Raw genomic sequence first — 12,379 nt, forward strand, 5'->3', positions numbered from 1 at the left:
ATCACATCCCATAGGACAGCCACTCACGTGCCCACTTGTCATGTGAAGACTCAGCTGCTTAGAGAGGTTAAGTAACTTCCCTGAAACCCCACAGTCGGTAAATGGCAATGCTGATGATCAAATACAAGACTCCAAGAGGTGGCTTTGGTTACTGAGCAGCTTCCAGCTTCCAGCTCAGCACCGCCTGCCGCCTCATGGGTACCCTGCCAGGCACTGGCCTGTGTCTGCTAAACAAGGATTCAACGCACAGTATCCTTTAAAATGCTATAGCCACTCTGTGAGTTGAGGGAGGAGCTGTTGATCCCATTTTACAGATGAAGGGGTTGAGGCTGAGTGATCTGAGAGGCAGCCACACACTGTTACCCAGTGGCCTTGACACCTAACCTGGAGCAGGGTTACTGACTTGAAAATCTCCAACAGGCTCCGTCAGGCTCAGTCACGGCCCTGGGCTTGCAGAGAGTGAAAGAGGCCAGGTTTCTGGGTCTAGTTTTCTCACCATGAACATCTAGTACTGTGTGCCTGACACACAGTAAGACACTTTTCTAATGATCTGCTGAACAGATAAATAGTGTTAAATGGACTGTAAGAGTCCTGTGAACCTATATACATGTATGTAAAGTTCCTTTTAAAAAAAGGTGTGAAAGTGTTAGTCGCTCAGTTGTGTTCGACTCTTTTTGACCCCAAGGACTATAGCTCAGCAGGCTCCTCTGTCCATGGAATTCTCCAGGCAAGAATACTGGAGTGGGTAGTCACGCCCTTCTCTATGGGATCTTCCTGACCCAGGCATTGAACCTGGGTCTCCCACACTGTAGGCAGATTCTTCACCATCTGAGCCATTAAAAATATTTTTTAAATTATTTTTATATATTTATTTATGGCTATGCTGGGTCTTCATTGCTACACCAGCTTTTCTCTCGTTGGGGCAAGTGGCGGCTACTCTCTAGCTGCAGTGCATGGATTTCTCATTGCAGTGGCTTCTCTTGTTGCAGAGCAAGGGCTCTAGAGGGCTTCAGTAGTTGCTGCATGTGGGCTCAGTAGTTGTGGTTCCTGGGCTCTAGAGCACAGACTCAACAGTCATGGTGTGGGCTTAGTTGCTCCTCAACACGTGAGATCTTATCAGACCAGGGATGGCACCCCTGTCTCCTGCACTGGCAGGCAGATTCTTTACCAATGAGCCACCAGGGAAGCTCCCCAACCCTGTTTTTTAAGTTTATTTTTATTTTACTTTTGGCTGCACCATGCAGCCTGTGGGAACATAGTTATCCGACCAGGATTGAACCCGGGCCCCTGGCAGGGAGAGTATAGAGTCCTAACCCCTGGATTACTAGGGAAGTCCCCTGTTAGTATTATTTCTATGTGGACTGAGAAGGGACAGTCATGGGCTGGAGTGGTAAAGACCAGATACCTTCCAATTATCCTGTATTTCCAGCCTCCTGGCTACCACCTGCAGTAATCACTTACCCCCCAAACCCAGAGAAATAAGATTTACAGCACACTTTAAAGTAGGCACTAAAAAGAAAGCTTATTTTCAGTAAGTGACTGGATACTTTTAATTCAGTAAACATTACAATTTAAAAGTCCCAGATCTCCATATCTCTCAGATAAGTATTTATATCATGTGTGTTTATAATGGTATACTAGAGATACAAACAGGCTTCCCACATGGCTCAGTGGTAAAGCATCCGCCTGCCAATGCAAAGCCACAGGAGACGTGGGTTTGACCCCTGGGTTGGGAAGATCTCTTGGAGAAGAGAATGGCAACCCACTCCAGTATTCTTGCCAGGAAGATCCCATGGACAGAGGAGCCTGGTGGGGTATAGTCCAAGGGTCACGAAGAGTCAGACACAATTGACATGCACGCAGCACCAACAACTAGAGATAAAAATACAACATCTGCATTTATAGGAAAATTTTGTAATCCGCTCATAATTAACTATCAGGAGCCTTTTTTTTTTTTAATCTAAAACTCTACCGATGTTGAATATTTCAAGTGAATAAAAACTGGTCTTGAACACGATATGTGGGAGTGAAAATACATACATAGAGCGATTTACCTAAACCCATATGGGCAATACTAATGAGAGAAAATTCAAAATGAAAGTCTGCTGAAAGTTTCCACAGACCATTTCCATGTGCACAGTTCTTACCACTAAAGCAAATATTTCACGTATGAATTAAGTGAATCTGAAGTTCTCAGTCAATGAACAATGGGCTGTCTACAAACTTGGCAGAGGCTGGAACCGTGGAGAAGGGATTAGAAGGACAAAGGACAGAAATACCCCATTTGCTGCCTTGGCTCCAGACAGGATTTCTCCTCTCCTCCCAACACCCCAGCTCCCATTTCCGTCTGGGCAGCAGACCATTCCTGATCCAAACAGGAAATAAGAACCAGGGCATTTTGAAACAAATGGCAAAGAGCTAAAAAACGGGCAGAAATACAACATTACATCAAGGATGTTGGCAAAGGAAAGATTTTAAATGTCTGTGATTGGAAAAAAGAAAATGGAAAGAAAATCCCCGTTCTGCAGATGAGGGTACCTTTTGGAGCTGAGTCGAGGGCGTCTCTGAAACAACGGCCTTCCAGCATCCCCGGGGCCCTTTCCACTTGCGGATGTTGGGCAGGATTGGCTGGTTTAGCTCCACACAGAACTGTAAAGACAGAGAACACGTCGGTGTGTGTTCCCGCCTAAAGCAGTTCCTGCTGCAGGCAGTCTGAGGAGCCAGAAAATGCAGGACCCTGACTCCTCAGCCTGATCCAGACACTTGTCAGACCCCGTCCTTGTGTTCTCAGAAGCCAGGGTTTATGAAGACCAGGATGACAAAACAAGCCTCGAAAATTAAAAAGCAAACTGTCCACCGGTGAAATATACAATTATCACCTGGAGAATTTTAGCTTAGAGCAAACCATCCTCTTTGTAGCAATCCACCACAAATAGTCCAAAAGCAGTTGTCAGAATCTTTTTAATCCTTGAAAAATCAGTGCTTAAGGTCCCAGGAGAGTCTAGATCAGTATCAAACGCAGAGGGAAGAACATGGATACATGGTAGTTTCCCACCGCTGTTAGAGGCACAAAAACAGACCCCCAGAAGGCAGTCAATAATTGTGAAATAATTTTGAATAGTGATAGGTGGTCACTAGACTTAATGTTGCGGTCATTTCATAATGTATAAAATTACCAGATCACTACGTTGTACATCTGAGACTAATACAATATTGTAAATCAATTATACTTCATTTTAAAAAAAGTACCAACTGACCCTCCCTTCACCATGCACCACCATACTTTTCCCTTGGTTTTCCTCTGAGAAGAAAGACCTCTCGTGGGTGGTGACTATGCCTCATGTGCGTTTTCAGGGTGAGCTTCTTTTCCTGTATGTGTTTCACCAATAAAGAACTGTAAGGTGACTTTATCATCAAGGCAAAATGAAATCGTACAGACAACGTATTAATAAAATGAGGAACTGAAAAACTACAGGTTTCAGAATCCATGGGCCAGCTCCTCTAAGTCATGCCTCAAACACAACCCCATCTTTTGGGGCTGGTTCTTTTAAGGGTCTCCAGAATTTGTCAGATTTGGGCTGTGTTTGAGATGCTCTGATACCTGGTACTGCCCCTTCTGGGTGACACCTCCTGTCCCTTTACTTCATGCACCTTGGGCACCCTACTCAGCCCTTTCTCTGCCTGGTCCTACCAGCCAGTCTCTGGGCTTCCTTTCGGAGGCATCATTGCCATCTCCTCAAAGAGCCACCCTTAGATAATCTCAGCCCCACAGCTTCAGCTTACACTTCTACCCCAAATGCCCCCAAATTTGTACCAGCATCTCAGATTTCTCTCTTGAGTTTTGAATTGTATTTTGACTTCCTTTTTAACATTTCCATCTGAAGATTTCCACAGAAGTACAAACCCAGCAGGTCCCAAAGGAACATACCATTCCCCTCCCCGACGTGCATTTCAATTCCTGGCATGAGCATCTTTCCAGCCACTCTGACTCTGCCCTCTCCTCCCACAGGCTAGTGCTCCCCAGGCCACATGCAGCATCATGTCTGTCAGAAGCACCCTCTTTCTGTTCTCCAATCCCACTGTTATGGTCCATTTCAGAGCTCCATATTCTCCCCCCTGGCTCACTGGCATAGCTTGTTAGAGGTCTCTCTGCCTCTCTGTCATTCAATCCCCTCCCATCTGTCCACTGGGTAAGCTGTGATGGCTATGCTGACACACCATCCCTGTGGTTCTCAAAGTGTGGTCCAGGACCCAGGAATATCAGCATCACCTGGGAACTTGTAGGAAACTCTCTGGCCCCACCCTAGACCTACTAGATCAGAAACTCTAGGGTGAGGCCCAGTAAATGTGTTTTAACAAGCCCTTTGGTGATTTGGATGCCAGCTAAGATCTGAGAACCACTGCATTTGCCACTCCTCCCTAAGCATCTGCCTCAGATACACGTGTTGTGGGCAGACAGCGAGTGGTCTGCTGGCAGCCTCCTCCAGGAATGCCTTGGCTGCACAGAGTGGCTCTCATACCCTTCCTGGGCAGTTCACGTCCAGCAGCTGAGAGAGGCCAGGGTCTGACGGCCTGGTCTTTGCTCTCCCGTTGCTCGAGCTCTAAGAGAGAAGATGAATCATTTCTCTAGTGACAAGCACTATGGAGGAAACAAAACTGGGCGAGGATGGAGCCCCCGGGAGGGCTACTCTAGATGCACAAGGTTCTAGGAATCGTGCTGCTTTTAGTTACATGTTTACATGTCTGCCTCTTCCCAGTGGTGGACGCCACAAGAGCAGGGAACGTCCCCAAGTTGCCTTTAGAAAGCCCACCTGGCAGAGCATGGTGCCCAGTGGTACTCTATAACCATCAGCTGGTGAGCCAGGAAACTTCAGAGACAATCACCATCCTCAAATCCAGGTATGAGAGACAAAAGGAGGAATTTCTTCTTGAGGCTATTTAAGTAACTGCTTTGATCTTAATCTGACTTTGAGTTTGCCTGGGAAGGGTTCTCTCTGGGATCTGGTCCTCAGTGACTTTTATCCGTTCCCCTTTCAACACTGCCACGGATGGTGTTATCCCCAATAGGGGGACTTCACCCTGGATGAATCCCCATAGCCAGATGGTCCTGGCTGGTAGCCACCCTTGGGTAGGAAACGAAGCACTCTGGAAAATGCATGCAGAATTTATCGACTCTAACTTTAGGAATCCAGCGAGGAAATGTACTTCCAGAGGGTCCAATTTCCTGCTGGGGAATCATTCACTTGCTGAGTGATCATTAGAGCTGAATCCAAGAGTCATTAAAAAGGAGAACAGCTCTCCAGTGTCCATCTGGTGCCTCACTGCTCTCCACATAGGCAGGCCTGAACCTGGCTGCTTGCCTGCATCTCTGAGGATGCACCCCAGGAACCTCTAGCTCTTAAAAAGTCCCTGAGGTGATTAGCCAACCAGCTCTACTGGAAAGTTCCAGCCTCTAAGGCCATGCTGTGCTGGGAAGAGCAATCTACAGACAGCCAGAAAGCTCATCTCTCCTGACCCTCACAGGTCAGGAGAGACACTGTTTTTCATGCACACCTCTCTCAAAGATGGGCTCTGGGGACAAAGCTTTGTGCTGGTTCAAGTGTGAGCATCAGTATCATCTGGGAACTTAAAATGCTATCAAAATTAGTGTCTGAGTCAGACCTGGCAAGCTGCATTTTAACATCCCTTCCAGGTGACTCTGATTCAAGTTTAAAAAGCTGGTGTTATGGAATGAAGGAAATGTATTTTCCTTTTCTTTGTTTTATATTTAAAAGTCTTTCCCTCACAGGTAAACTCTGGAAGATAAGGAACCATGATTTCTGAAACTTATGGGTCACCTGTATTTTGTATATCTGAAGCCTTGCCCTTGATGTTTCTCTCAGCCCTCAGAGTAGATGATCCTTCTACTTATTAGTACATAAGTATTTCTTATGTTACTGGGGACAATTAATAATATAAGTGGGGCTTCCCTGGTGGCTCAGAGGTAAAAAAATCTGCCTGCAAGGCAGGAGATGCAGGAGACCTAGGTTCGATCCCTGGGTTGGGAAGACCCCCTGCAGGAAGAAATGGCAGCCCACTTCAGTATTCTTGACTGAAAAATTCCATGGACAGAGGAGCCTGGCAGGCTAAAGTCCATGGGGCTGCAAAGAGTTGGACATGACTGATCAACTGAACACACATACACAATAAAATAAGGGACCAAGGAGAAGAGTGTTTTTGGCTGAAAGCACTCTATGCCTCAATTTTCATGATCAGCATTGGGTAACAGGTAGGTATTTTCTTCTACTTCTAGAACTTAAAAAAGAATTGCCACAATTACAAATGAAATTTAAAAAAAGAGCAAGAAAAAATCTGCCAGCTTGATAACTTAGCTGACCGCTTGCACTAACAGTTCACAGCAAATCTGAGGAGGAGAGCACCTTTAAATCCTTGCTACTCAGGGTGTGGTCCATGGACCAGTAGCATCAAGCTCACCTGGGAGTCTGTTAGAAATGCAAGCTCTCAGGCCCCCCAACACCAGTGCCCTGGAATCTGCGCTGTCACAGGATCCCAGGGTGCAAGTTCGGCAAGCTTTGAGAAGCCTACTCCAACAGCCCCCTTGTTTGGTCCACATCATTCCTATTATCCCACCAACAGATCACACTACCAGTTATTCAGGAGGAAGGTGCAGCCCAGAAATGTTAGGCCCAGACATAAGCGAGTTGAATGCGAGATTCCACAGCTGACAGGGTTTAGAGGGAGGTGTGAACTGAGGTCTGTCTCCTAACGCACCGCCTCCTGGTCAGAACAGGTGGACCACGTGGGGCTGGACATGATGCAAGGGGTGGGGCCAGCCAGCCTTTACCGATCCTTAGATTCTTTCTCCTGAACACTTCAAAGGGAAAAACACCCTCTGAGAGCCCTCAACCTGAACTCTGCCCGAAGTTGATTTAAAAAAAAAAAAAAAAAAGAACAGCTGGTTCTCAAATTTTCTGCTTTGCCCGCACACCAGAAGGAAGAAAATATACTTTAAGCAAAAGTGGTTCCCAAGGGCAGAATGGGTAGAAATGGAAGGGGCAAGGTGGGTATGATTGGAAAAAAGCCTCCCAGGTAACTGCACAGATCTGCACAATCTCACCACAGGGCCCTTGCCCACCACCTGTGTTTCTAAAGTCCCAGGGGCTAACCCATCACCTGTATTCAGCAGAATTACACCAGCTCTCATTTTAGACCACAGGTTTGCCCATCCCACCCCGACTGAGTCGGAATCTGAGGTTAGGGCCAAGCTGTGCACTCTCAAGTTCCCCAATTTTAAACTAAAGCTTGAGAAGTTCAGAGGAAAAAAGATAATTATTGCTTTCGAACTTGGTCTTTGCGTTTTTAATACCTGTGGTCAGGAAAGACAACTTGTATTGTTCAAAACAAATAAATACTATTTCAGCTCTCCCACTCTGGCCCGTGTAAGCATCTGACTGAGGTCCTTTGCAGAACACCCTGTGAGATAAAGGCAAGGAGGGAGCCCGGCCACCATGTATACATAGGCGTGCAACGGACATTTGTTGAATGAATGAGTAAAGGCATGTCTCCTGGGGATCCCACCTTAGGTTTTTCTGTCCCAGGATAAATTACAAGAACCCCCCAAATGGGCTGGACTTGTTTCTTGAGCTTCAGACCAATTAGGGGATAATATCAGTCTTTAGTATGTGCCCCACAGTTGGCTACTCAGATGCAGAACTTGATTGTCAAGGCCAAATTCACCCCTCTCTCTGCTTCGGCTTGTCAACAGGGAGCCTAAGTCAAACCTTTAAACTCCAATCTACAAGATGCCCAAGTTGCTGGCAGTCAGAAACGTAAAGTCCTAAAAGACAGGACTCCTTTGGCTGTGCTTAGGATGTGCTGCACACATCAGGTCTGTCTGGACCAGCTGACTGTTCACCTCTGCAGAGACAAGAGGTTCCAAGGCTTAACACCAAACTCTTTCTTGGTTGGTGGACTTTTGGACTTCGTTCATCCCTTCTACCCTTCTCCCTTTCTGAAATGAATGCTCCTTGGTTCATCTGGTCCTGACCAGTAAATAACAATGGGAAGGGGTCCAACCTCACCAAGTGCCTTGTGCAGCCACCACCAAGCTCCGCGGTCCCTTCATCTTCCCCGTCCAGTTAAGGTGAAATGAAACCCGGGGCTCTGGGAGCCAGTTACAAAGATGCACTGCTCGTGCTGACCATACAGCTGGAGACAGAATGTCAGGAGGACAGACAGGTTTCAAAGCAAACTCCAGATGGCTGCCCTTCTGCTTCCTGGATGGGCTATAGGGGTATGTTTTCATTTGGAATCCACAGGGCCAAAGTTCCAGATGAAGCTGTTTCACTGAGTTGGCTATTTTGGTTGCTCTTCTGATTCTCGAGGTGACGTCTCTTTGACCGCTAGCTTTCCACTTGTTACCCACCGTTCCCTCTGTGCACTCAGCAGCAGCTCGTGCAAACAACACACTGTGTGGACGGAGAGGCACTGTTGCCTTAAGAGGATGAATGGCCATCATAGATGAAAGCAGCTCTGTCTTATTTGGTTTTTAATGACAAAAAAATGTTTTTGGTTGCACCACATGGCATGTGGGATCCTAGTTCCCCAAACAGGGACTGAACTGTGCCCCCTTACGTTGGAAGCATGGGGTCTTAACCACTGGGCCACCGGGGAAGTCCTAGCAGCCCTGTCTTAAGCCAGGTGAGGTCAAGAGACTCAACTTTCTTTCATGTGAGTACTAACAGAAACAGAACAAAGGACACAGACAACACTTTTTTTTTGAAATGTTAATAGTAAGCAAGGGCTTAGCTTTGCCAGGATCATCAAGCACATGTATGTTATGGGCAACATTAGAAGCCAGCAGATCTCTGGATATCTGTCAGTGATCACGTGGAGAGTGAAACCATGGAATGGTTAGGGTCCTTAAAATGTCAATATACTCTCAAAGAACACCAAGCTGTGCAAAAGCTGAATAACGTCTGCACGCATGTTAAGTTGCTTTAATCATGTCCGACTCTTTGCGACCCCATGGACTGTAGCCCACCAGGCTCCTCTGTCCATGGGATTTTCCAGGCAAGAATACTGGAGTGGGTTGCCATTTCCTCCTCCAGGGGATCTTCCAGACCCAGGGATCAAACCTGTGTCTGTCTCCTGCATTGGCAGGCATGTTCTTTACCACTAGCACCACCTGGGAAGGATTAATCATGCTTGGCCTTCTAACAATAAGCCAATTACAGAGTTTTCTGGGCATATTTAGACTTTCAGATGTTGATACTTTGTAAGGCCATACTGCCTATGGGGCGGCAATGCACTCATTTATTGCTCTGTCCTAATAAGTGCTAAGTGCCTTAACCATCTTAAAGGTCCTGGCCTCCTCTCCTCAGAGCAGGGCACACACGCAAAATGTAACATGGACACAGAGCCAGGGCAAAGAGTCTGTCACTCCCTCCTTTCCCAGTCTCTATGGAAGAGAAAGAGATCATTCCCACAGAGCCGTGACGAGGTGCAGTCACCTTTGCTCAAACGCACACTCAGGCATGTACGCCAGAGGGGAGACAGGTGCGAGGTATACCAGAGAACCATGACTCTGGGGCCCCCAGGATTGCTCAGAGCCCCTCACCCAACACTGCTGCCACACTGGGTGTATCCGGAGCCTGTCCCAAGGGCCCAGGTGTCTGTGGAGGGAGAGAGCGCGGCCATTCCTCTGCCCCTGGGGGCTCACTGAACGACAACCATGTTCGAAAATGGAAAGAAAGAAATGGGCTCATTTCCTTGTAGCTTTGGAAGGGCACTTCAAGTTCTAACACTGCATGGTTCTAGAACGCTAGGAGAAGAGGCAAAGAGGAAGGTGTGGGAAGAGAAGTGTAAGACTAAAAGAGAAAATACAGTGTTCTCAGAAACATTAAAACTCCTTTCTCCCTCTTTCTCTGTGGTAATCGCCCCATGAACTCCATAAAGGAGCGGACTGCTCTGACAGCACATCAGGTTAACTTTCCAAAGGCTTTCTCCCAAACATGGAGAACAGATTCCACTCTTTTGAAAAAGAGCATCAGCCCTCCTTAATGTGCCCTGAGTCCCACCTGGAGACCCCTTGCTAAACTGCCTAACTAAGAGCTTACATTTCCTAGGCAGTCATTCTAATAGGTTTAAGTTTGGACATATCCATCAATTGTAAGAAAACATAGGTGGCCAGTAATTCCTGACCAGTTAGCTCTGACTCCTGTGAAAAAGAGAGCCAGAGGCTGAGGAAGGGCGGGCAAGAGATGAGGACCAGCATTTATTAAGCGCAGCGATTAGGCACTGTTCACACATTATCACATCTGATCCCAATGACAATCCTGCGAGGAAGTTAATAATGCTCTCATCTGACACGTGAGGAAAGCAGGGCTTAGAGAGGGACCACAGCAAGGTCACCCACTGCCAGCGAGTGGGATAAAGTCCAGCGTAGCCAACTCGAAGGCTCAATTGCACTTCACTTAGGAGCGAAGTCTCAGAAAACACGAATTAGACCAACTGCCCTGTGAGATGATGTGTGTGTACTGCACCACGTGTGTTCCAAATTTGGGATCCTCTGGAACTAAAAGCCCCACCACCACCACACCGCTACTGTCCACTTCCTCACCAATGCTCCAAGTTACCTGGGGGCACTGCCCTCCCAGGGAGGTCAACACATCAGAACTACAGCCTTCCTCCCGGTAGGAGCCAGGGACCAGCGGGACACACAGCCAAGCGTTCAGAGCTTCGTGGGGCAGCCCCTGCCCTAAAGGCTCAGGCCCGTCCTTCTCCATCCATCCAGAGAAGCAGTGGGCTTACCGCCCTTGCATCACTTGGCCCGCGAGCCCCTACTCGGTCAGCTCCATGAACATGCTCTTCCTAGGGACCCGAAAGGATTCTGGAGGACTGTTCATCCTTGTTTAAACACTCCTATCATGCTGAGGAAGACACAAAGCAAACAGGGACGCATTCCCTCTGCCTCCATAACCAGTTCATCACCAGCTGCTTCTTCAGAGTCAAGGGGAGGGATACCCACATGCACTCCTGTCACAGAGTGGCTGCCGGTTCTGGTAGCCTCTCCTCCATGCTCCCAGGAGCTCCTCAGCATATGTTTCCTGGACAAGATGGTTAAAAATAAGCACAGGGGGAGGGAGGGTACTTTGCAAGGCAGTTAGATTTTTTTTTTTTGGCAAGGGAAATTATAAAATGGAGACTAAGAGAAAGCTGAAGATTCCTGGAGAGGCAGGTTAGGATGGGGAGTGAGAGGCACAGGGCCTGGGGCCTGGGGCCCTCCTATGGGGATTTTATACTCCTATGTTGCTGCCTCCGTGCTTGTCATCACCTCATCACCCCTTGTTTCCACCCTTCAGGGACGCTTCCAAAGGTTCTTTTCTTCTCTAAAGCTCTTTGGATGCTAAGACTCTTAATCTGAGATGGGAGTTAAGATTGTACCAGTAATTCTGTGGCTTTTTCCCTTCCTTCTCTTTAAATGGAGGCTTATGCTCTGGTATCAGCAAACACAAGCTCATTATAGGACAATTTGTAAATTAGAGAAACAAAGAAAAATTTAAGCAGAATATCACTGTGCAAAGACAACCGCTGCTAACACTTTTTGTGGATTCCCTTCTAGGATGTTTCCTATGCATTTAAGCATCTGCCTGCAATGCGGGAGATCTGAGTTTGATCCCTGGGTGGGGAAGATCCCCTGGAGAAGGAAATGGCACCCCACTCCAGTATTCTTGCCTGGAGAATCCCATGGATGGAGGAGCCTGTTGGGCTACAAAGAGTCAGACACGATTGAGCGACTTCACTTTCACAGCTGATTATTCATAAAGACACACACGGTTTTGTTCTAATGGTGCCACAGTATTACACACTCTTCCAAACTCTCTCCACGCACCATCTAACACACTCTCATATGGACACAGCATGCTAACCCCCTAGTGGTGGATGTTTCGCGGGCTGGGAGGAACTTCTGCTATTTAGGGGCTCGTTTCATTTCATTATAAACATCCTGAAATCACCTACTATGGTAGCAATAAAACCTCACCATTCTACCCTGTGCTGTACTTAAATCACTCAGTGTAGCCCGCCAGGCTCTTCTGTCCATGGGGATTTTCCAGGCAAGAATACTAGAGTGGGTAACCATGCCCTTCTCCAGGGATTGAACCCAGGTCTCCGCATTGCAGGCAGATTCTTTACCATCTGAGCCACCAGGAAAGCCCAAGAATACTGGAGTGGGTAGCCGATCCCTTCTCCAGGGGAACTTCCCAACCCAGAATTGAACCAGGGTCTCCTCCATTGCAGGTGGATTCTTTACCAGCTGAGCTACCAGGGAAGCTCCCCATTCTACCCTACGTGCTCACATTACTTATATCCACATGTC

At 47.4% G+C, this 12,379-nt stretch overlaps 1 protein-coding gene across 4 annotated transcripts in view; it reads right to left on the bottom strand.

The window, feature by feature from the left end:
* The window catches only part of EEPD1 (endonuclease/exonuclease/phosphatase family domain containing 1), a 193,398-nt gene that overhangs the window by 12,233 nt on the left and 168,786 nt on the right, over positions 1 to 12,379 (bottom strand). For all 4 annotated transcript variants that reach the window (XM_061414136.1, XM_061414135.1, XM_061414138.1 and 1 more), the window contains exon 4: positions 2,539 to 2,649. In XM_061414136.1, coding sequence (XP_061270120.1) covers positions 2,539 to 2,649 — 111 coding nt within the window. The remainder of the gene's footprint in view (positions 1 to 2,538; positions 2,650 to 12,379) is intronic.

This window comes from Bos javanicus, chromosome 4, assembly GCF_032452875.1.
Source record: "Bos javanicus breed banteng chromosome 4, ARS-OSU_banteng_1.0, whole genome shotgun sequence".
In the NCBI taxonomy this organism is placed as follows: Eukaryota; Metazoa; Chordata; class Mammalia; order Artiodactyla; family Bovidae; genus Bos; species Bos javanicus.